The sequence below is a fragment of the Asterias rubens genome, chromosome 1, assembly GCF_902459465.1.
Source record: "Asterias rubens chromosome 1, eAstRub1.3, whole genome shotgun sequence".
In the NCBI taxonomy this organism is placed as follows: domain Eukaryota; kingdom Metazoa; phylum Echinodermata; class Asteroidea; order Forcipulatida; family Asteriidae; genus Asterias; species Asterias rubens.
Window position 1 is genome coordinate 4109075 of NC_047062.1, and position 22396 is coordinate 4131470.

The 22396-nt window shown below is 38.5% G+C and overlaps 1 protein-coding gene across 1 annotated transcript; it reads right to left on the minus strand.

Moving 5' to 3' along the window:
• Positions 1–2937: 2937 nt before the first annotated feature.
• On the minus strand, positions 2938–20928 carry LOC117301068 (L-asparaginase 1-like). Its single transcript, XM_033784952.1, has 12 exons — positions 20580–20928; positions 18644–18767; positions 17494–17815; positions 15598–15724; positions 14316–14428; positions 13048–13233; positions 11695–11931; positions 9255–9350; positions 8306–8469; positions 5798–5884; positions 5084–5183; positions 2938–3400 (listed from the first exon to the last, which is right to left on the minus strand). The coding sequence occupies exons 1-12, from the start codon at positions 20779–20781 to the stop codon at positions 3242–3244; spliced, it is 1917 nt and encodes a 638-aa protein (XP_033640843.1). The 5' UTR covers positions 20782–20928; the 3' UTR covers positions 2938–3241.
• Positions 20929–22396: the final 1468 nt, after the last annotated feature.

Here is a 22396-nt window from a genome sequence, read left to right on the forward strand (position 1 = left end):
CACACTCACTAGGCTAACTGAGTACATTTTAAAACAGGCTTTTGGGTTGACCAAATAGAAATTTACAAGAGCGGAACTTGACTCTGCGACCTCCAGACTAACATTGGGTGCGCTCGTTTAGCTTCCCTGGGTCTACCCCGCGGTGCTCACTCGGGTGAGCCCCTGACTAGAGCTAAACGAACGATCACTCACCGCTCTCGTAGTGACGTCATGCACCTGGGGCCAGCCCCAAGTGACCCACTCCACAAGCAGGGCACTGGGGGCTGACCCGGGTGAGCCCCTGGAATGACGTCAAAGCTATTCGAACGCACCAGGGGAAGACCGGGGTCGACCCAGGGAAGCTAAACGAACGCACCCGTATAAAGCGCCGGTGTGATGGCAGGAGATTCTGTCCCCACGGAGAGATTCGGTCCTCCACGTAATGGCAAACTGTGTGCAAATTTCTTCTGATAACGCCCTCTTTTGAATCCTCCTCCTCAGTCCATATTAATTTCCCATTTAAGGACCGAATCCCCGGCAGAATAAAATTCCCTGGGACACCGGTGTCCCTGGGTAATCGGTTTGCCAGAGATTCTAGCCCCCATATGGAAAATTAACGTGGGCTGAAGGAGGATGTTTTAAAAGAGGGCGCCGTCAGAAGTAGTTTTTTTCCGTAGAATCATCCTGCCACACCGACACAATAATCTAAAAAGGTGACAGGTGACAAGTTCTGCTCTTTAATTTTTTCTTCGGTCAAACCTGGTGTGTTCCTGGTAAATCGGTTTGCCAGAAATTATGTCCCCCATATGGAAAATTAACGTGAGCTGAAGGATGATGTTTCAAAAGAGGGCGCCGTCAGAAGTAGTTTTTTCCGTAGTTCGCCATAATGGGATGGGGATAACCTATGGGGAACAGTCCTGCCACACCGGCACAATAACCTAAAAAGGTGTCAGGTAACAAGTTCTGCTCTTTAATTTTTCGTCGGTCAACCCAAAGTTTCATAATATGTGACAATATATAATAATAGTATTTCATAACTTACACTTATGCACTTGTAAACACTACATATTAAAAATAAAATATAAAATAAAATATAATAATAGTATCTACAGAAAGACCAATAATTAATTGTATAGTGTTATCTCAGCTGCGAAAGAACTACAGGGAAATGTAATGTTATGAAATGAACCCTGAATAGTGCAGAACAAACTTTTAAGCAAGACAATCAAAACTATGAAAAGAAAACAAACATGGCGTATATTTTACTGACACATTTGCAAGAAGGCATGTCATATGTTTCTCAGTAATTGTCAAAGACTAGCCCTCTCACTTGCTGTATCTCAACATAGGCATAAAATAACAAACCTGTGTAAATTTTAGCTCAATTGGTCGTCGAATTTGCGAGAAAATAATGAAAGAAAAAACACCGTTGTCACACAAATTTGTGTTCTTTCAGATGCTTGATTTCGAGACCTCAAAATCTAATTCTGAGGTCTTGAAATTAAATTTGTGGAAAATTACTTCTTTCTTGAAAACTAAGTTACTTCAGAGGGAGCTATTTCTCACAATGTATTATACTATCAACAGCTCTCCATTACTCGTTACCAAGTAAGTTTTTATGCTAACAATTATTTTGAGTAATTACCAATAGTGTCCCACTGACTTTAGAGATTGTGATAAAAATTGAAATCTTCTTGAAATGAATCTTTTTCAAATATTAAATTTCAGAAGCAAAAAGTCAAGGTGAATGAATGTACATGTAACATATTGTGAGTAAATTGCTTCCAAACATTTTCTTTTAAACGAGAAATCGCCAAACATCACTATCTGTCTTTTTCACACACGCTTTCCCCACACTTACTTGAAATATAATTATTATTCAAATCTGGAACAACTAGCTTACAAAATTACAATAAGTATTGCTTCAATTTTTAAAAACCCTGGTTCAACCCAAGCCCTACCCTTAGACAGAAAAACAAGTCTTCTGATGGAGTTGACTGAAGTTAGCTTCATGAAAAAAACCCAGATTTCTCATTTCAATCTTAATAATTGGAGTTCACACATGTATTAAAGGTGACAACTCGTAAACTAAGCACATTTCAGACTATTGGTCAGATGACTATACATTTTTATAATAAAATAAAGCACACTTCAAACGGATAGCACAGAACTATAGTAAGTAAAAATTCTGATTTACATTGGTGGTAAATAAAGATTCTTATGAGGGTTTCTTTGCACAGGTAGATAAAGCTGATCAAAGTATCAACACAAACTTTCATATTTCAAGCTCTGCTTATAAATGCTTAGCAGCAAAAGGTTGCCAGCAAAAGTACCATGACATTCACAGTGTAGCAAATAGTGCCCTGCTTTTAATTGGATTGGCAAATAAATTATCTTTACAACATTTGTTTTCACTGATGTGTGCTAAGCACTGTTTACTCAGTAACTCCCCGAGTCATGTAAAATCCACAGGTGAATTAACTCGGGTGGGATCTGAAACCAATGACCTTTGCCCTTCTAGAGCAGATGTCTTGCCACTAGGAGACTAAGCTTACCTAGGCCTAATTTCATAAAGCTGTTGAGCAGAAAATACTGCTTGACACATTTCATTGCTAAGTAAACATTTAGTGGGAAACCAGTCACAACAATGCAAACTTAAAGGCAGTGGACACTATTGGTAATTACTCAAAATAATTATTGGCATAAAACCTTTCTTGGTGACGAGTAATGGGGAGAGGTTGATGGTATAAAACACTGTGAGAAACGGCTCCCTCTGAAGTGTCATAGTTTTCGAGAAAGAAATAATTTTCCACAAATTTGATTTCGAGACCTCAAGTTTAGGTCAACCATCTAAACGCACACAACTTAGTGTGACAAGGGTTATTTTTCTTTATTATTATCTCGCAACTTCGATGACCGATTGAGTTCACACTTTCACATGATTGTTATTTTATGCATATTTTCAGATACACCAACTGTGAAGGCTAGTCTTTGACAATCACCAGTAGTGTCCACTGCCTTTAATGTTATTTCCGAACCCTTTTCTATTAGGCAATATTCTGTGCTAAGCAAGTTTTTATGCTAACAGTCTTTATGAATTTGGGCCCTGGAAGCTAAAGGCAGTTCAAATCCTATATTTCACCATCAATTAAAATCGTTGCAGCATCCACTATTAGAATAAAGGATCAAAACAGCCTGTAGTTACTGGAAACATGTGTTGTTTCACATGGCTTTGGGAATCAATTAAGAGTTTAAAATTCTGCTAACTAATCACTACACCTTCAAGAAGCTTCACAACATCTTCTACACCTTGCTCTTTTGCGATGCACAGTGCTGTTGCATTGTGTGAGTCTTTGACGGAGGTATCTGCTCCGGCTTCAAGCAGGAATCTGATGCTGGCTTCACTTCCCTTCCTCACAGCCTGAGGTAAAAAGAGGGGAGAAAAAATGCATTAATTTAGGGCATCCATTTTTAAAATGGGCATTCCATCCAAACAATGTTTAGTTTTGATTGGCAATGTTCGTTTACTATCGTAGTTTCCGATATCGCAACACCTGCTATTGGAGAAGATTTAGCTTGTGTCCTCACACGAACATCTGGCGGTTTCAAAAAGGGAATAAATATGTGCTTGTGCCAGTTTTAAACACTATGTTTAATCCAGGTGCACTCTGGATGCGATAATTACCCGAGCCGGAGGCGAGGGCAATCATCAGAATGGATAAACTGTCGTAATAGGTATTTATGAATAAAGATTTATAGACTGTCCCTCTGAGCCAGACTACCAGGCAGTCAATGTTGCGCCCTATACCGGTGACTAGAACAAAAACGAACTCACCAATCGAGCCTAAGCAATCTTAAAGTCCTTCAAACCTTTTCCAAGGTTTGTTTGGTTTTTACTATTTCTAAAACTAATACTATTTTGTTTTTCCCCAAACAGTGGATAAATATGTCTTCTTTATCGCAAACCACCAAATATTTTACAGAAATACTCTACATTAACTCATATATAAGTAAAATGGGACAGCTACAGAGCTAAACATTTACAAATAAAAATATTAAATAAATGTATAATTTTTTTTATTAATATTATTATTATTAATATTATTAGTGTCATTATTTATTTGGCAATGACAACACCAAACAAACTTACATGAAAAGGCAATAAAATTGATAAATAAAGATGGTAGAAATAAACAGTGCTTATATAGCGCTATTCCAAAACAGGCATGATCAAAGCACTACATTAAAGAAATAAACAGTGCTTATATAGCGCTATTCCAAAACAGGCATGATCAAAGCACTACATTAAAGAAATAAACAGTGCTTATATAGCGCTATTCCAAAACAGGCATGATCAAAGCACTACATTAAAGAAATAAACAGTGCTTATATAGCGCTATTCCAAAACAGGCATGATCAAAGCACTACATTAAAGAAATAAACAGTGCTTATATAGCGCTATTCCAAAACAGGCATGATCAAAGCACTACATTAAAGAAATAAACAGTGCTTATATAGCGCTATTCCAAAACAGGCATGATCAAAGCACTACATTAAAAAATATATACACAAACATTGTAATAACAAGAGCAAAGCGTAGAAAGTACATCAATGTATACAGCAAATGGTGACAAACACTAAGAAAACAGATTTAAAAGAAGATGAACAATATCAGAGGGCACTGATTACGAAATGAACTTTTAAACTAGAAACATCAAATTATTACAAGCGTACCCCCCCCCCCAAAAAGTATTTCACCTTGATATAGTAAACCAGTCTGGTCCAAACGTCCCCCCCCCCCCTTCCAAAAAAACAAAACAAAACAAAAATGCTTTTTTAGCAAATTGTTAACACTTGAACAAAGTTTCACACTCGCGCCTGGAAAAGTAGTTGATTTTTTCAAAAAATGTGTGACCTTTTAACAAAAATTGTAGCTTCGGTCTATCTACAAAAACAGTAGCATTCGATTGGTAAGTTCAGTTTCATGATCAAGAACGTAGCGGATCAAAAAATTACACCAGGCAAAGAGATAGAAAATCCATTGGTGCTAGGGGCCAAGGATACAAAGTAGATTGGCCTTATTTATGGGGCTATAGTTTCTTACCACATGTAATGGAGTGTTACCGCAGTAGTCGGTTGAATTGATGTCCACTCCAGCAATATGGAAAGCTTCCAATGTAGCACTGTCGTCCAACGCTGCTGCGCTGTGTGGAGACAAATGTAATATGGACGTTAACACTTTCAACAAACATAGAGTCCTTTCTTTTTAAATTCTCGTTTTTTTCAAAGAGCATAATGGTCTCGTCTTGTAATGTTTTCTGAACTGTGCAATTCAGGGCCCAATTTCATGGCTCCAAATTCTAATCACAATTCTCCGCTTGCTGTGCAAGTGCTAAATTTATGCACAAGCTGTGCGAGCAAAAAATGCCCAGTAACGTGCAGTATGCATGTACAAAAGCAAAAATTCCTTGTAAAAAAGTGAAACACGCTAGACATAAGCATGGAATTCCTTGCTTCCGCAGAGCCATAAAACTGGGCCCAGGAGATTGGCGATAATCCATTGAGACTGACAACATCTTAGACCAAGACTAGAACAACCAAAATATGGAATACACTTTTCATTTTTAGATTAAGGCTATAAATACCAATCAAACAAAATATTGTAAAGGTGAACAAAAAATCAGCAATCAGTAAAATAGTAACATCATAATGATTCTAGTAAGAACTTTAGGTGATACTTCATTAGCAACACTACAGGAATTCTCGGGAACCTAGTAGTATTAAAATCAGAAAGAATGTTTCCATATCTTTGACTTACTGGCAGAGGATTGTTCCTGTTTCGTTTGCACAGGAGTGCATGAGATGACCCCCAGTCTTCTTAATCAGCTTGATGACTTCAATGTTTCTGCACAAATCAAACATTAACTGAAAAACATTAGCACTAAGCTTGAAGATTTATGTACATTGTTTTCCACATCGCTTTAAAAATCTGGGTCCAATTGGGTAAAGCTGCCCAAGTACAAAATGAAGGAAACCACAACAAGGCTAGATCTGCTTACTGGCTAGGCATGAATACTAATACAACTACTGAAAATATAATGTATAACAATTGGGCCAATAACATTCCTTTAAACAGGGGTTAAAGGATAATCTCAATCTTTTAGCGATTACCTTTTTTGGCCAAATAGACATCGTCGATACCGGTTTATAACCATTTGACACTTAAAGTCACCTGGAAACAGATTTTTTTTCCTTTCAAACATAAGAGTATATGCTTACGAACAATAAAACAATTTTTTTAGTAATTGTTTGTCACGATTTATATGTTTAAAAAATATATAAAGTTGTTTGGGGGGGCGGCCTCCGCCTACCCCTTTTGTGACGTCAATCGAGGCAGACTTTGCCTGCAATGCGTATAGTAAATACACATGCAAAGTACATGTACGTCCAAGTCTCGAGTTGGTACGTTTCAAAAAGTGTTTCTCTGCATTCAGCAGCAATACACCTGGTCATTTTTTGAAACGTAAAAACTCACGATTTGGTCCGTACATGTACTTTGCAATTGTGTTTACTCTACGCACTACAGGCAAAGTCTGCCTCGATTGACGTCACGAACAGCGCCCTCTCAGGTCGGGGTCTACTCTTAAATTTGTAAAAAACATAAGAACTGATTTTGTAAAACCTTAGTTAACTGTTTATTCAGATTCCACTCATCAAAACACATATATTAGTGACAAAAGCTTTATTTTGAAAAGTGACTTTAAAATTTGCATTTAGTCATAAATAATTTAGTAGAAAATGCACCTCTCCGCACAGCTTTTTCAGCTGAAAGTCAAAACTGCTTATCTATGATAATGATATGCAAAGACCCTTGACGTCATTGGCTTAATTTCCCAATAGGGGTTTGTGCACAGTTCTCCAGCTTTGGCCAATTAAGGGCGCTCTTTTTGATATCAAATAGCCGCAGATGACGTCACAAGTTCTTTGTCATGCGAGTTTGTTTGACCTCACATTTTTTCAGAATTTTGGCTTGGAGTGTTTTGGAGAAAAAAACATATTTACCATGTTTTAACGTGAGGAAATAGACTTGTTACATTTTTTTTCTGTTTCCTATGGTTAGAAAAATTGTTAGAAAAATGTAATAATTATATATTTCAGAGCATTCTGTAGCCCCTCTTTAAAGGCAATGGACACTATTTGTAATTACTCAAAACCAATTATTAGCATAAAACCTTTCTTGGTGACAAGTAGTAGGGAGAGGTTGATGGTATAAAACATTGTGAGAAACGGCACCCTCTGAAGTGCCATAGTTTTCGAGAAAGAAGTAATTTTCCACGAATTTGATTTCGAGACCTCAGATTTAGAACTTGAGGTCTCAAAATCAACCATCTGAACGCACACACCTTTGTGTGACAAGGGTGTTTTTTTCTTTCATTCATATCTCGCAGCTCCGACGACCAATCGAGCTCAAATTTTCACAGGTTTGTTATTTTATGCATATGTTGAGATACACCAACTGTGAAGGCTAGTCTTGGACAATTACCAACAGTGTCCACTGCCTTTAAGCTTTCTCAGCTCCCTAGGGAGTATACAGCCCCAAGCTGCTGTGGCGCTCTAAAGGCTTTTTTTTCATACAAAATATCAACCTCTACCCTCGCAGATACCCATTTATTCCCCTGGGTGAAGAGAAGCAAATATAGTAAAGTATTTTGCTCAAGGACACAAGTGTCACAACCGGGATTCAAACCCACACTCTGCTGAACAGAATCACCAGGGCTTGAGTTTGGTGCTCTTAACCCTTCGGCCATGACACTCTACAGAGTGTACTCTATAGAGTAGACATTCATCAGTGGGGCATACTATACTTTCAGATATATTTAGAGATACTCCATAGAGTAGACATTCATCAGTGGGGCATACTATACTTTCAGATATATTTAGAGATACTCCATAGAGTAGACATTCATCAGTGGGGCAGACTATACTTTCAGATATATTTAGAGATACTCCATAGAGTAGACATTCATCAGTGGGGCATACTATACTTTCAGATATATTTAGAGATACTCCATAGAGTAGACATTCATCAGTGGGGCATACTATACTTTCAGATATATTTAGAGATACTCCATAGAGTAGACATTCATCAGTGGGGCATACTATACTTTCAGATATATTTAGAGATACTCCATAGAGTAGACATTCATCAGTGGGGCATACTATACTCACAGCTCAGATATATTTAGAGATACTTGTGGGATAAAAATAAATGAAACAACAGTGTTTTCATTACTGGCAAGAACTACACAGCTAGAGAAATATTTACTTGCATCGAATACTCTCAAAGAATGGCGTATTTCCAAAAGAGTCCTTCTGATGAACTGAGCAGCCGTTTTCCAGTAAGTACTGGACAACTTCAATATTCTTGGTGGAAGCTGCTTGGTGTAATGGTGTCCGACCGTCATAATCAGCCAGAGTGAAATCACCACCCTATACAGAGGTATAAATCAAGGGAGTTCTTATTCATTTCTGGTACCTCCCTGAAGAAACCAAGGAATTCCTCAAAAGTTAACTTTAAGGAACACGTTGCCTTGGATCGGTCGAGTTGGTCTTTGAAAAGCGTTTGTAACCATTTGTTATAAAATGCATATGATTAGAAAGATGTTTTAAAAGTAGAATACAGTAATCCACACACATTTGCCTCGAAATTACGTAGTTTTCCTTTTGCTTTGCGAACTAACACGGTCGGCCATTATAGGCCGACTGTGTTTGTCGACGAGGTAAAAGGAAAACCAAGAAATTTCGAGGGATACTTGTGTGGATCATTATATTCTACTTTAAAAATTTCTTTCTAATCATATGCATTTTAAAACAAACGGTTACAAACGCTTTTCAAAGACCAACTCGACCGATCCAAGGCAACGTGTTCCTTTAAACACTGTATCTTGAAAGCTTCAGGAAACCCCTTTACACAAAGTTGCTTGTGAGGAGCCAGAAATGCCAAGGTAAACCAATTGTTCTGGGTTACTTTATGGCCACTACCTTTTCTAGTTCATGAGATCAATGGTTTTGCAATTTATCAGGAGGGCAAAGGGTGATCAATTTGTTGTTTTTGTACTTGCCCTAAAAGAATTAAATAAATAAATGGGTGGAGAAAGAACATAATCTACACAGCAAAGTAGATGCACACATGGCGTTTAATACCGCAAACAAATATACATTGATACCTCACCATGTAAACTCCCCATATTTTATGGATGACTACTCATACTTACACAACTCTTGAAGTGTTGGAGTGATGCAAGATCCCCATTCTTTGCAGCAGCACACATCATAGGAACAAACAGAGCATCTTGTACCGCCTTAATTTCCTGCAAGATCAATAACAGTCGGTGTTTTATCTTTTCGTAAAAAAACTTAAGAAGATATTGATTGATTTACACACCGCTTAATATATCTTGTTTATTTTAATACACAAAATTGTTCAATAATTATTTATCTTGCCCAGTCTCACTCATGTATAATGTCCATGTCCCTTTTGTTTGTGTGTGTACTTCTTTTGTCTTTGTCTTTAGGTAAGGGGAACAAAAAGCATTTGCTTCTTCCTTTTCCTACATGTTAATGTCAAATTATTATCTATTTTTATTGTTCATTAACTGAATCAAGTTTTCCTTAGTACATTATATGTTTTCTGAACAATATTATCACAATGTATTGATTGATGTTGACGTGAAATAAATGTATCTGAAATGAAATGAAATAACCAATTTCAGACCCTTTAAACATTATTTGGATTAGTTCGAGAACAAAGCTTCAACCAATAATGCATGCTTAGTATAAATAATTTGTGGCGTGTTGTGGCCGAGCGGTCTAAATCACCGGGCCCAAGCTCTGGTGTTGTCAGCAGCAGAGTTTCAGGTTTCAGGTTTCAGGTTTCAGGTTTATTTCCATACCATTTGTACATGTACAATATAAGGGGCAAATAATTATAGAACTTAATAACAGTATGTGGAGGTCGCAGACAGGAAGCCTAGGCTTGTTAGGGGTTGTATACCCAGGTATGACACTTGTGCCCTTGAGAAAGGCACTTAACATTAATTGCTTCCCAAAACGTTTGACAGGTAGTTTACTCTGCTCTACCAGCCTAGACTTGATGACAAGTCGTTAGGCGCTGCTTATTTGTCTGCTGTTCATGCAACAGTCACAGTGGGATTATACACATGCAACAATCGTGGGTAGCGCGTGGGATTTCCACTGACTTACACACACATACTGGGATCGAGGGTGAGTGTACCGTCCCCGTAGCTACGCCGCGCTGTAACTACACACCGCGCTTAACAATTACCGTCCTGACTTCAAGACTATACCAGCCAGGCTCCTAGTGGATGATAACCATGCCTACACCCTTACAGACTGTGAAGGGGGTAATCTTGTTTCAGCCCCAGGAGTACAGTGTAGGTAGTAACATGCCCCTGGTTAAGTGTAGCCCTCAATTTGAAGTGGCTGTCTGTAGCCTTGTGATGTTGGGCAAAAACAAAGACTAAAACAAAGACTTAATGCATGAATGCGGCAAAAGCATTGGCTAAAAACTACAAATAAAAGAAGACACAACATTTGGAGAAAAAAAACTGAATTCAAAACAGTCATATTAATGATATAGAAGAGTTTGCGGTAACACCATGTAATAATCTCTAAATGAGTTGAGGTGGTTCTGAAAAGAACCGTTGGTTTAACTCGACGTTTCGATCAGTATGCTCTGATCGTCTTCTGAGCTGAAGTACTAGAAACAATTCCCTTGACAGTGAAATCCAAAAAGATCTGACAAAATAAGTTGTGAAATTATGCTAAGCTCACAAATTAGCGTCATAGAGTAGATTAAAATTTTTGCTGCAGGTATCTGAAGGTAAAGGAGTCATAACCTTCAAAATTGTCACCCATGCCTACAAAATCCTTCATACCCAATCTCCATTATATCTGGTTGAACTTGTACATTCCCACAACACTAACACTACTAATGCATACAGGTACCGACTCCGCTCATCAGCTGATCAGACCCGGCTTTCTGTTCCTAGAACTAGATGGAAGGCTGGGGATAGCTCATTCGTCTATGGAATGAGCTTCCCGCCGGTCTGCGAGAGAGTCGATCTCGTTGCCTGTTTTCAAAAAGCCTCCTAAAGACATTTCTGTTCCCCAACCAATCCTAGTTCATTTGTTTTTCTTTTTGTCCTAGTCTCATGTAAAACGCTCCGTTCTCAGTAGAGCGCGACATAAATGCTTCGTATTATTATTAATATTATTATTTATACCTTAGTTGTATTAACCCTGAGGGTGTCAACGACCGCCCGGACCAGTTTACTGTCTTTCAGAGTCAGACTCTGACTGTTCTCCACGGTGGTCTTAATCTCTCCTCGTAGGTTTCTGCCCAGCAGCTCAAGCTGCTGCGCCTGGGACAACTCCTTCTTGCCGAGGATGTAGCACAGCTTAGTCAAAGCAGCTTTGGGCGATGCAGTTTGTACCTTAGTCATCCTGGCATGTTCCTGCGTCCAGAGTCGATCTCGTTGCCTGTTTTCAAAAAGCCTCCTAAAGACATTTCTGTTCCCCAACCAATCCTAGTTCATTTGTTTTTCTTTTTGTCCTAGTCTCATGTAAAACGCTCCGTTCTCAGTAGAGCGCGACATAAATGCTTCGTATTATTATTAATATTATTATTTATACCTTAGTTGTATTAACCCTGAGGGTGTCAACGACCGCCCGGATCAGTTTACTGTCTTTCAGAGTCAGACTCTGACTGTTCTCCACGGTGGTCTTAATCTCTCCTCGTAGGTTTCTGCCCAGCAGCTCAAGCTGCTGCGCCTGGGACAACTCCTTCTTGCCGAGGATGTAGCACAGCTTAGTCAAAGCAGCTTCTGGTGTGATGTCACAACCAGGGACCACGCCAGCGTCCAGTAGAGCCTGATCCAGAAAGTCAAGGAAAACCTTGATTAATGCATTCATCATGTCAGTTTTAAGGCCGTTGTCCAGTCTGTTCTGGGTTGGCCGATCATAGGATATCTTCATATTTTCACCAGCATGATTGTGAACCACAACTGCCGAGACAAATTAACTGTTGACCCATATTGCACAACTCGAAACGCACCTCTGCACAAAACGTGTCTAGTATTTCCACCATTTTGAGAGTCAAATGCTTTGTGTACATTTTGAATCCCCAAATGGCAGACAGGATAAACACATGTAAGTTTGGAAAGGTTTGCGGTAACACCATGTAATGCAGGGCTGTATGCTTCGTTTTTGAAAGGGCAAGGGCACCAAGGCATTTTCTCTTTGGCAAAGGGCACCCTATGAGGAAATTGTAAATTTCTACTGGAGCATTTCAAGGGCACCAAGGCAATGACAAGGGGCAACGGAGGCAATTGCCTCCGTTGCCTCCGTGAAGTATCAGGCCTGGTATTGACTATCTCTAAATGACTTTGGGTGGTTCTAAAAAGAACCGTTGGTTTAACTCGACGCTTCAATCAGTATGCTCTGATCATCATTTAACTCTTTTTTTTTTTCTTTTTTTTTTTCTTCTCCAGAAGATGACCAGAGCATACTGATCAAAACGTTGAGTTGAAACCAACAAATCTTTTCAGAACCGTCCACCCCAACTCCTTTCCATATTGATTTCCATCATGCAAAGTTTCAAATCCTACTCACATGTACGTTGTGCACAGGGTAAATTTACTCCGCATTGCTGGAGCGGAAAGTAATTATAATTTGCTATAACCTGGAAGTTGTTTAAAGCAAATTTGGAAAACATTCCGCTTCATGTTTTTGAGCCACATAAATTATTCTTAAAGGTTCCGTGGGTTTCTGTAAGGTAAATATAGCTACACACACAGGGAAGTTGTAGGAAGCTTACCATTCCTGTGCGATACGTAGCAGACACGGAGCCTTTTGCACATCAAGTACAACTTATGATTAGCACTCATTTGTGTTTGAGCAGGCCGCATAAATTATTCTTAAAGGTTCCGTGGGTTTCTGTCAGGTAAATATAGCTACACACACAGAGGGAAGTTGTAGAAAACTTACCATTCCTGTGCGATACGTAGCAGACACGGAGCCTTTTGCACACTGAGTACAATTAATGATCAGTACCCCTCTTTGGGTTGCTTCCTTGATTGCTTGGATGAGATCTACCCTTTCATCTGGGCCATTTCCCACCCCGTAGGTCTGCATTACAACTCCTTTTAATGGCGGGCTCAGGAAGGCCTCAACCTGGGAGAAGGTGGAGAAGGTAATGAATGACCAAGTAGGAAAAACCAGGCATGATAATTAGTTAATGGTCTATGGGAAAAGGTAGAAAATCTTATTGAGTAAAATGGCTAACTTTACACGTACAAATGGTACAGCCTTTCACATATTTTTCTGGCTATTTAACAACGATTTTTCTGATGAAAAAAAAATGGAAATCAGATCAAATAAGGACAAAAATCTGAAAAACAGAACAGGCAAACAAAATATAATGAGCCTTTCAGTAAATGTACTACCATTCTGATTCTAAATTGTCCACAGAATTTTGTTTTTTATTGATAAATAGCACCAGAGACACAACTTTTCAATGTCGTTACTCATGAGTAGATAATGAACAGTGCTGAACCATTTGAAGGTTCGCTTTGTTTCATAATTTGTTACTCCTGCCAAGAACAAAGCTTCTAAAACTTGTTTTAAATAGATACTACATTTGTTAAAGAACATTGTTTGGGTTTTACCCATACACCAATGTATGTTTAAGCACTGCATACTGTGGCCTAGCGATAGCGGTTAACAGCACAGGACTCAAGCTCTGGTGTTTCTGATTAGCAGATGTTTGTAATGATGTCAACTTGACACTCAGATAATAATGAACTTTCTTGGATACAGTTAAGTCTGGTACTGTGGAATTAGTGGTGATTTTTATTCAACTCAATTAAGTTCAATAGATTATTTCCACATAGTTTACACATGCAGGCATCATCCAAAAAGCCGAGGCTTAACAATATCAATTCTCGATAATGAGAATTACGGATTTATTTTAAACACATGTCATGACCCGGCGAAACGTGCGAAAACAAGGGTGGGTTTTCCCGTTGTTTTCTCCCGACTCCGGTGACCGATTGAGCCTAAATTTTCACAGGTTTGTTATTTTATATAGAAGTTGTGATACACGAAGTGTGAGCCTTGGACAATACTGTTTACCGAAAGTGTCCAATGGCTTTAATACATCAAAGATGGGGGTCGATGACGCGTATTGCAATGCATCTATACAAAACAAAACACGATAAACAGTTAACTGTAGAATAAAAGAATAATTAATTTACCGTTTCCTTTGTGATACCCGGGAAGAGCCTGAGGAGACCCACTTGGCTCTCCATGCTGGAGTGAACGTTAAGACTCTCCAAGGTGTTTGGACGGAAGATGTTTCCCCATTCAACTGAGCAAAGAGAACACAATATTAGCATCATGCAACTAGTAAAACAAAGAAGGAGTGGAGAGAAATAGATTAACCAGAGAACACTTTTGTGGAAATTGAAATTTCTTAAAATTGATCCCTGAAATAGACCAATCCATTAAAGACCTGGTTGAACGAAAATGTCAAATCGTGAACTTTGCAGAATTCCATTTAAAATATTTTCAATGAATAAGGAAATCGAGTCATATGATTATAAATAGATTTTGATTGTGTAAAAAAACAATCATTTCGAATACCCTTATCCAGCGCTTTTCTGAGAGATTTGCGAAAACCCCCATTACGTAATCAATCTCAAAACTTCATAGTTGGGAGCTCCAATTTGTAAAGCCGCTTTGTTGCAGCGTGGAGGTATAACAAAGCAAACTCCCACAAATGAAGTCAGCGGCATTGTCCTTTGACGCGCGCTCTCAACGGCAGAAGGTTGGGGCAGAACCTTTAGGTTGGGGCCAGATTTTTTAATCGATAATTACAAACAATTCAGATTTGTACACATATCAAAATTACATTAAAATGGTCAACAAGTGCATTATAAACAAGTTAAAATACCATTTCCTTTAAAAACATTCCGCTCAGGTAGCTGTTTAATCCCTGCCCCATTATGTATTGACCAATCACAACCCATTGCACAACCAAAAGTCTGACAAATTCAGGTCCCACATGTGTGCGCGTATGCTTGGCGCGTGCGGCAGAGTTGTGCAGAATGGCATTGGAGAGGCTCACGTGTTCTTGCTCACACGTGCGCCATGGGCGGAGCCTAATGGATCGGTCTATATTATGACATGTTTAATAGGTATGGGTAATTTGTTTCATAGTTGTCATCTTGACACTGAGAAACATAACAAACTTTCTTGGGGTGGATTTCACATAGTTAAAACTCGTATTATCTCAAGTGAGGACGACTTAAATGTCCTAAAGTTAGTTTTAAGTTAGGACTAGTGCTACATCTTTGTGAAATCGACCCAACCAGTAAGTATATTATGCAGAGTTTATGTGAGTTAACTGAACTCATTAAATAAACTTCTAGTAGTATTTATTCAAATAATACACAAAGGTCACCTTTCATCAACGATACTTGATTGTTGTTTTCTTTGTTAACAAACAAAATAACAAACACATAATTCACTACTTACCTACTATATTGACTGCCATTGAGACCAGTGGTGGGAAGTTTAGCGAATCAAAGCAGTGGAAACTTTCACATGACACTTTGGCACTGCGATTGCCTCGATAGAGTTTATCATTGAAGTATAAAGTCACCTAAAAAAAGAAATACGTTAAAATATTCAGACTGATCCAAACAAATTTGTAACAAACTAGACACGTAGTGTTTAGCAAGATAAGCACGCGAAACACAATTCATAGCTATTAGTAACAGTACGTAATCTATTTCTAAGCGCGCACGCAGGTACACACAACCCACGCGCATCAAACAGATTCTTCACAAAGTTTTTGAAAGTGTCTATAATTGTATTTTTTTAACATTTAATAAGAAGAAAAAAAGGGCACTTATGAATGGGAATAAAAGAACAGTGACTCGTTCTTAAACGTCCGTTTAAAACTTTGCAGGGTCGTTGCCCTATGACCCCAGCGTTCGTGGCCAAGCAGTCACTGTTCACTGGGCTGAAGCTCGAGTGATGTCAGAGTGGGTTTGGGTCCCAGTGAAAAATGTCCTTTTAAAGCACGACATTGATTGATCTGCCATTCAAATGGGATGTAAAGCCAAAGGTTCCGCAGATTGTGTCCGCGTATTGTGTAACAGCCTGCGTATTGTGTTACATTTGCCATAGAACCCAAATACATTATTTATTAACACCTGCACACCAAATATATTGGTACCTCACCATACAAAGCCTCAAATCGCATTAAAACCCAATTACACTTATTGTGAAGAGAAGAGGCTCACCCAGTTGTTTCTGGTATGGTTTGTTAGCTGCACATTGCCTTGCATGCCTTTACAAGACGCCGTACAATTTGGTCTCTTAATTCAAAATAACCCTGTGCACTCATCTTAGTGTAGAGTGCTCTGGGACACCAGCCTTTGGTATAACGTTTCCAGTTAAACAAGTAGGAGTTGAAACTTTGCATGGTCATAGGAGTATATTCAGGTGCGGTTTGAGGTTTATGTGTAATCTCTTTTTAACCCTTCCATGTGTTGACAAAAAACGTCATCTCCCTGCATGAGACCCACTGTAGTTTTGCTGCGCTCAGGAAAATCTTAATAAGTCTGGGTAAATTCCCAACACCTTTCAGAGGGTAAAGGTTTAAATTGGCCAAAAAAAAACATATAAATATATATATATTTGCTAATAATCTCGGATTTAATCTATTTTATAAAAAAAAAATTGAAAAAAAAAAAAATGTCTGTCCTCAGATTTTAGTTTTATTCTCGCTAATAAAAGCCAAAAAGGTACAGTAAGGGTTGGTTGGAGTAAACAACTGCTATGCACAGCAACGGACACTCTAAAGGTTTTGCTAAAATAGCATTGAAATAATTTCCTTCCAAAACACACCACCAAAAAGTCCCATCATGGCTCTACAGCTTTGTACACAATGGGACAGCCCTGACCACCAGGTGTGCAATCAACCACTACATGACCACTGGATTAGCATGGCCACTCAACTTTGGCAGTTTGTTTTATGAAGGTATGAAGTTGGATTGCACAGAAGCCCGAGTTTTTTAAATTAGTATTAGTAAAGTTATGCACAAAAATGCAAATAAGGGCAGTGAAACACAGTGGCACTGTCTCAGGGGAGGGTTAAATAGTGTTGGTTTGGAGAACCATTGGTTGACAGATTACACCAAAATTACTTGAACATGTCAGGCCTGGAATTTAACTCAGGACACAGAGGGCATGGCTTCCGTTACCCCTTGTCTATGGCCCTGTCGCCCCTTCAAAAGTTTCCCATGGATTTTCCAATGGAAGTGCCCTTTGCAAAATGAAAGTGGCCTTGCTCTTTCACAGACGAAATTCCAGGCCTGACATGATGTAGACAGTACGTCACCTGAAATTGTCTACAAGTCTCACCTCAGGAATGACATAATGCCCTGCAATGTAGATGGCTCCGAGCATGTTGTCTCTGCCATCGCTACGAAGCTCCGGCAGTGGAACCTGAGCGCCGGTGAGTATGACCGGCTTACCAAGGTTCTCCAGCATGAATGACAGGGCTGACGAGGTATACGCCATGGTGTCCGTACCATGGAGGATAACAAATCCATCATACATCCTGTAGTATCTGCCGATGTCCTCGGCCATCTCGACCCAATCTGAAATGTTCAGGTTGCTGGAGTCTTTCAGAATGCTGTACTCGTGGATATCGTAGATCACACGATGGCGCCCTTTTGACAAGCTGTAGTGTAAATATTTGGGAACACATTTTAATACTGAATATTTCAAAGAATGGTTTACTATGTTTTTGTCAACTTGCCTAATGGTCGGTGTTGTATTTTGTTTGAAGTTGTCATTGTTTCTCCAGACAAAGGGTTTGCCCAGAACCCATGTGAGACCGCTTGGTAATGGTCAAGTACCAAAATTTTGTTGCAGTGTTTTTTTATTTAGCTGAACAGCTGAATACTTGCATGGCTGAATGCAATTTTATATGGGGGACTGGGTCCGGTCCTAGTATATAAGCCACTAAGCTTGGGCGATATCGATTTATTTTATTCACGATATATCGCCGACAATATATCGCGATATTCGATATAATCGCGATTAATTAAATTTTACATAATCAGTCTTTAAACTCCCAGTGAAAGTTGTGGAAGAGACAGTCATAGCATTAGAGAGGTGTTCTAATGACCTATTCTTCTGGTTTTACTCCAAACCTATGGGTTGCAAGATGTCTCAGCTAGGAAATACATCGCGATATTGCGATACTTAGTCAATATCACGATATATCGCGATATATCGATATTTCGATTAAAACCAAATTGATCCGATATCGAAAAGCGTTTCCAAATTAGTATCGCGATATTCGATAATATCGTGGTATCACCCAAGCTTATAAGCCACTGCTGATTTTTGTTTTATTACAGAATAAAAAGTGGAATTTCCAACTCCAAATAAATCAAGCAAAATAAAAAGTACAAACAATGTTATAGTCTCTTCTTCCAACCTTAGCAGAGCCTTAGGAAAAGAGGTGAGCAGAAAAGAGTGCTCAGCAATAAAAAGTACTTACGGCAAAGCAAAAGGTTTTTCTGCCATTTCTGGAGTTTGTTCCAGTTGACATGCATACTCTTCATCATGCAGCATGGTTAGGGAGCGCACAAGTTTATGCATGTAACCTGGTTTGGACACATAAACTACACAACGAAAAAGAAAAAATCATACAATTTTCAGCTTTATTTATTTCACTGTCATAAATCAAGCAAAGCCAAACATAATTGGTGTGAATCCCATACACCCAAAATCAGAGTGATATGCTCCTAGGTCTCAGGGAAAGTACTAAGTGTGTGGTGAAATCAGTGTAACTGTATAATCCTTATTCCTGATGCAAAATGCACTCTTTATCTCATGTTAAAGAAATGTTAACAAAAGTTTATACACACCCACGTGATGCGCTCTCCACCAATAGGAATAGCAAAACTATCTGAGGTATTTTATGAATAATGCTTTATTCAGGCATATCAGTGATCGAACAAATAAAACACTTTTTTTTTGTTTTAAAATACACAAGAAATCTAAAAATATAAAAAAAGTAAAATGATACACAAATACGCCAACAGCGTTTGATGCCCCTACTTGAAGAGAGAGACATTAACAAGTTAAAAAAGGTGCAACGGAGGGCAACCAAAATTGTTCCATCTTTAAAGTCACCTGGAAATAGATTTTTTTTTTTTCAAACATAAGAGTATATGCTTACGAACAATAAAACAATTTTTTTAGTAATTGTTTGTCACGATTTATATTTTTAAAAAATATATAAAGTTGTTTGGGGGGCTGACTCCGCCTACCCCTTTTGTGACATCAATCGAGGCAGACTTTGCCTGCAATGCGTATAGTAAACACACGTGCAAAGTACATGTACGTCCAAGTCGTGAGTTGGTACGTTTCAAAAAGAGTTTTTCTTCATTCAGCAGCAATACACCTGGTCGGCAATGCCGGAAAACCAAAAAAATCTTTTTTTGAAACGTACAAACTCACGACTTGGTCCGTACATGTACTTTGCAATTGTGTTTACTCTACGCATTACAGGCAAAGTCTGCCTCGATTGACGTCACGAACAGCGCCCTCTCGGGTCGGGGTCTACTCTTAAATTTGTAAATAACATAAGAACTGATTTTTTAAAACCTTAGTTAACTGTTTATTCACATTCCACTCATCAAAACACATATATTAGTGACAAAAGCTTTATTTTGAAAAATACCACTTCCAGGTGACTTTAAGGGATTTGCCATATGAAACAAGGCTGCTACTCCTCGATCTCCCAACGCTTGCCTACAGAAGATTGCGGGGTTCCAGGATGTCCATCCAGATAAGCTATTTGACATGTCAAGAAATGTAAAGGGTCTAAGGGGCCATGATCTGAAGATAAACAAGGAACGTAGTACAACTAGAATTCGTCAGAACAACTTCACACAGAGAGTCTGTAATGTTTGGAACAAACTACCAGCTGCAGTTGTTCATTCTCATTCAACTATTACATCTTCAAAAATGGCATTGATGAGTACCTCACCAAAAACATTGACATGTACAGTTTTGCAGGATGTTCACCACAGGATATATGGAAATATTAAGTTCATTCATGTCTGCTCTCACATTTGACTTTGCTACTTCCATTGCATTCAGTACTTTTGCAGTAAGTTTTGTGTGAATATCATATGTTATGCAGAGCCCGAATCTACAGGTAAACAGGTAAACAGATAAATATTCCAAATATTTTATTTTAATAATACACAAATATATAAATAGGAAGAACCAAAACAAATATTACGATTATACAATACAATACAATACAATAATACAATGGGTTTTTATTTATAGCGCCACTTTAATTTTCATTTAGACCTACAACAATTTAGAGGTTACAAATTGAAATTATTTGTACCAAGGATGAACCTTCATGTTTGTACAGAGTATACTCTTCTTTATTTTTTTAAAGACATTCTACTCACCACCATTTTCTTTATACATGCCAATTGTTCCCCCTGCGTACAATACGAGTACTCGGGACTCAGTCTCTTCCACCACGCCGTCAATTTGGTTGCTGGCCGACCTCCGGGGCTTCGGCCTGACTGGCGCGCGAATGGGACCGCCGGCTCCGTCGTTGGACGTCCCCATCGCAAGTCTTCTCACGTTCAAATTGGCCCCATTCATGATTTGATTTGTGCTTCCCAATCAACGACTGGAAGTGGAATTAGTTTCTCACATTAGTTAGTAATATTTGAGTTGTATTCGTAATGTAACACAGGCAGGCGTGGATGCTGAAGAAGAATGATGGCAATGATGATGCCGCTGTTTTTCGCTAAGAGAACATGGTACATGTCTTAGCTAACCCTTGACCTTCCATTACAGAAAAAGAGGTGCGTCACAAAATACGCCATGTGATTGGTCAACGTCCATTTCGCTGGTGGTTGTGTGTGGGTGTGGGGCGGGAGGGGGGGGGTGTAAAGGAGAACCGTAGGAGGTCCTGATTTCGAGGTGTCCCTAAAATCGTGGCAAATCTTTTACCTCTCTGTGCGCGATGTAAACAGTCCATAGATAGATATTGTGTGGTTTTATTTGCCAAGCAAAGAGTCTCCTCTCCCTTGACCAAAACTTAGGAACATGTAAGGCTCCACTGGTTATTTGCTCTCGTAAATGCAAAAAGTTTGGTATTTTAGGCATTTCTACAAGGTACAAAAATATGTCATAATGTTGAGGCCATATACAAATATTTGCCCACCGAAAACGTTTCATCAAACACTATTTCAATTCACAATTCACGATGATCAAATCATGTGACTGAATATTTTGCTGAGCATTTTGGAAAAAAAATACCGAGGCTTAAAGAAGCCATGTGCCTTATATCATTTTCTAATATTTTTTGAGATTTTTATTTTGTAACCCTCATATCAATACTATTATTAATATTAAAATTTAAACATCAGCTTGTTGATTCAATTATCACTGTTTATTTATACGCTTTATTATAAATATTAAGAACAAAAATATTTAAAAAATAAATAAAAATCAGATTTGGAAGCCAGTAATTATTCACACTTTTTATATTTTTTATATTTTTGTATTTTTTGCAAGTTTCCATGGTAATTTAAAAAATTTATTATACAAAAAAATTTGAATAAAATGAAGGCAACTGCTGGCTATACAGTCATACACAGAGTCTCAAAGAACACTTGTAGTCACTACAGATGTTTCTTCCATGTATGGCTTCACCGGGAAACCATACTTTCTCATTTGCCGTGAAAACTGGAAAAACTCAAAACAAATGGGGCCAGTTGAAGTCATCGAATATCGGTGTGTGGTTTGAACATTTCAATGTTCATCAAGTTTTAATACATGTTTGCATACTTAATATTAACAAATGAAGATAATTAGGGCATCGGTTGATATATGGCATCATTATTTTTTTTTCAAATTCAAAGAAAAAGGCATAATAGCGTGAAAACTGGTAAGCAGAGGATATAAGAGAGAGAGAAGGGGGGGGGTGCGTCCTCCCCCAACACTTAAGAAGCATGCAGTATCCGAAATTATATGCACCGCCCAGCTGACCAAAAGCATAGGCATAGCATGAGGCATAGTCTGATTCTATGTAATTTCATACGTTTTGCATTTATGTGTAAATTAATGTTTATTCGTTGTTTAAATTGAATAGCTTTATATCACCCCTCCCTTTAAGCTTGGATAGACAGGCCTTTGGGTCACAGTGTTTTAGTACACTTTTGTCTATCCTGGCCGGCTTAAATTGGTGATGGTGTTTTTTGGTTCCTGT

Excerpts from the sequence above, each read along its gene's own strand:
- LOC117301068 (XM_033784952.1), bottom strand. The coding sequence starts at position 20,781 with ATGAATGGGGCCAATTTGAACGTGAGAAGACTTGCGATGGGGACGTCC. Across the intron at positions 17,816-18,643 it reads GAAAAACCTTTTGCTTTGCC|CTTGTCAAAAGGGCGCCATC; the intron begins GTAAGTACTTTT and ends TTTACACTACAG. Across the intron at positions 8,470-9,254 it reads TCCAACACTTCAAGAGTTGT|GGTGGTGATTTCACTCTGGC; the intron begins GTAAGTATGAGT and ends ACCTCTGTATAG.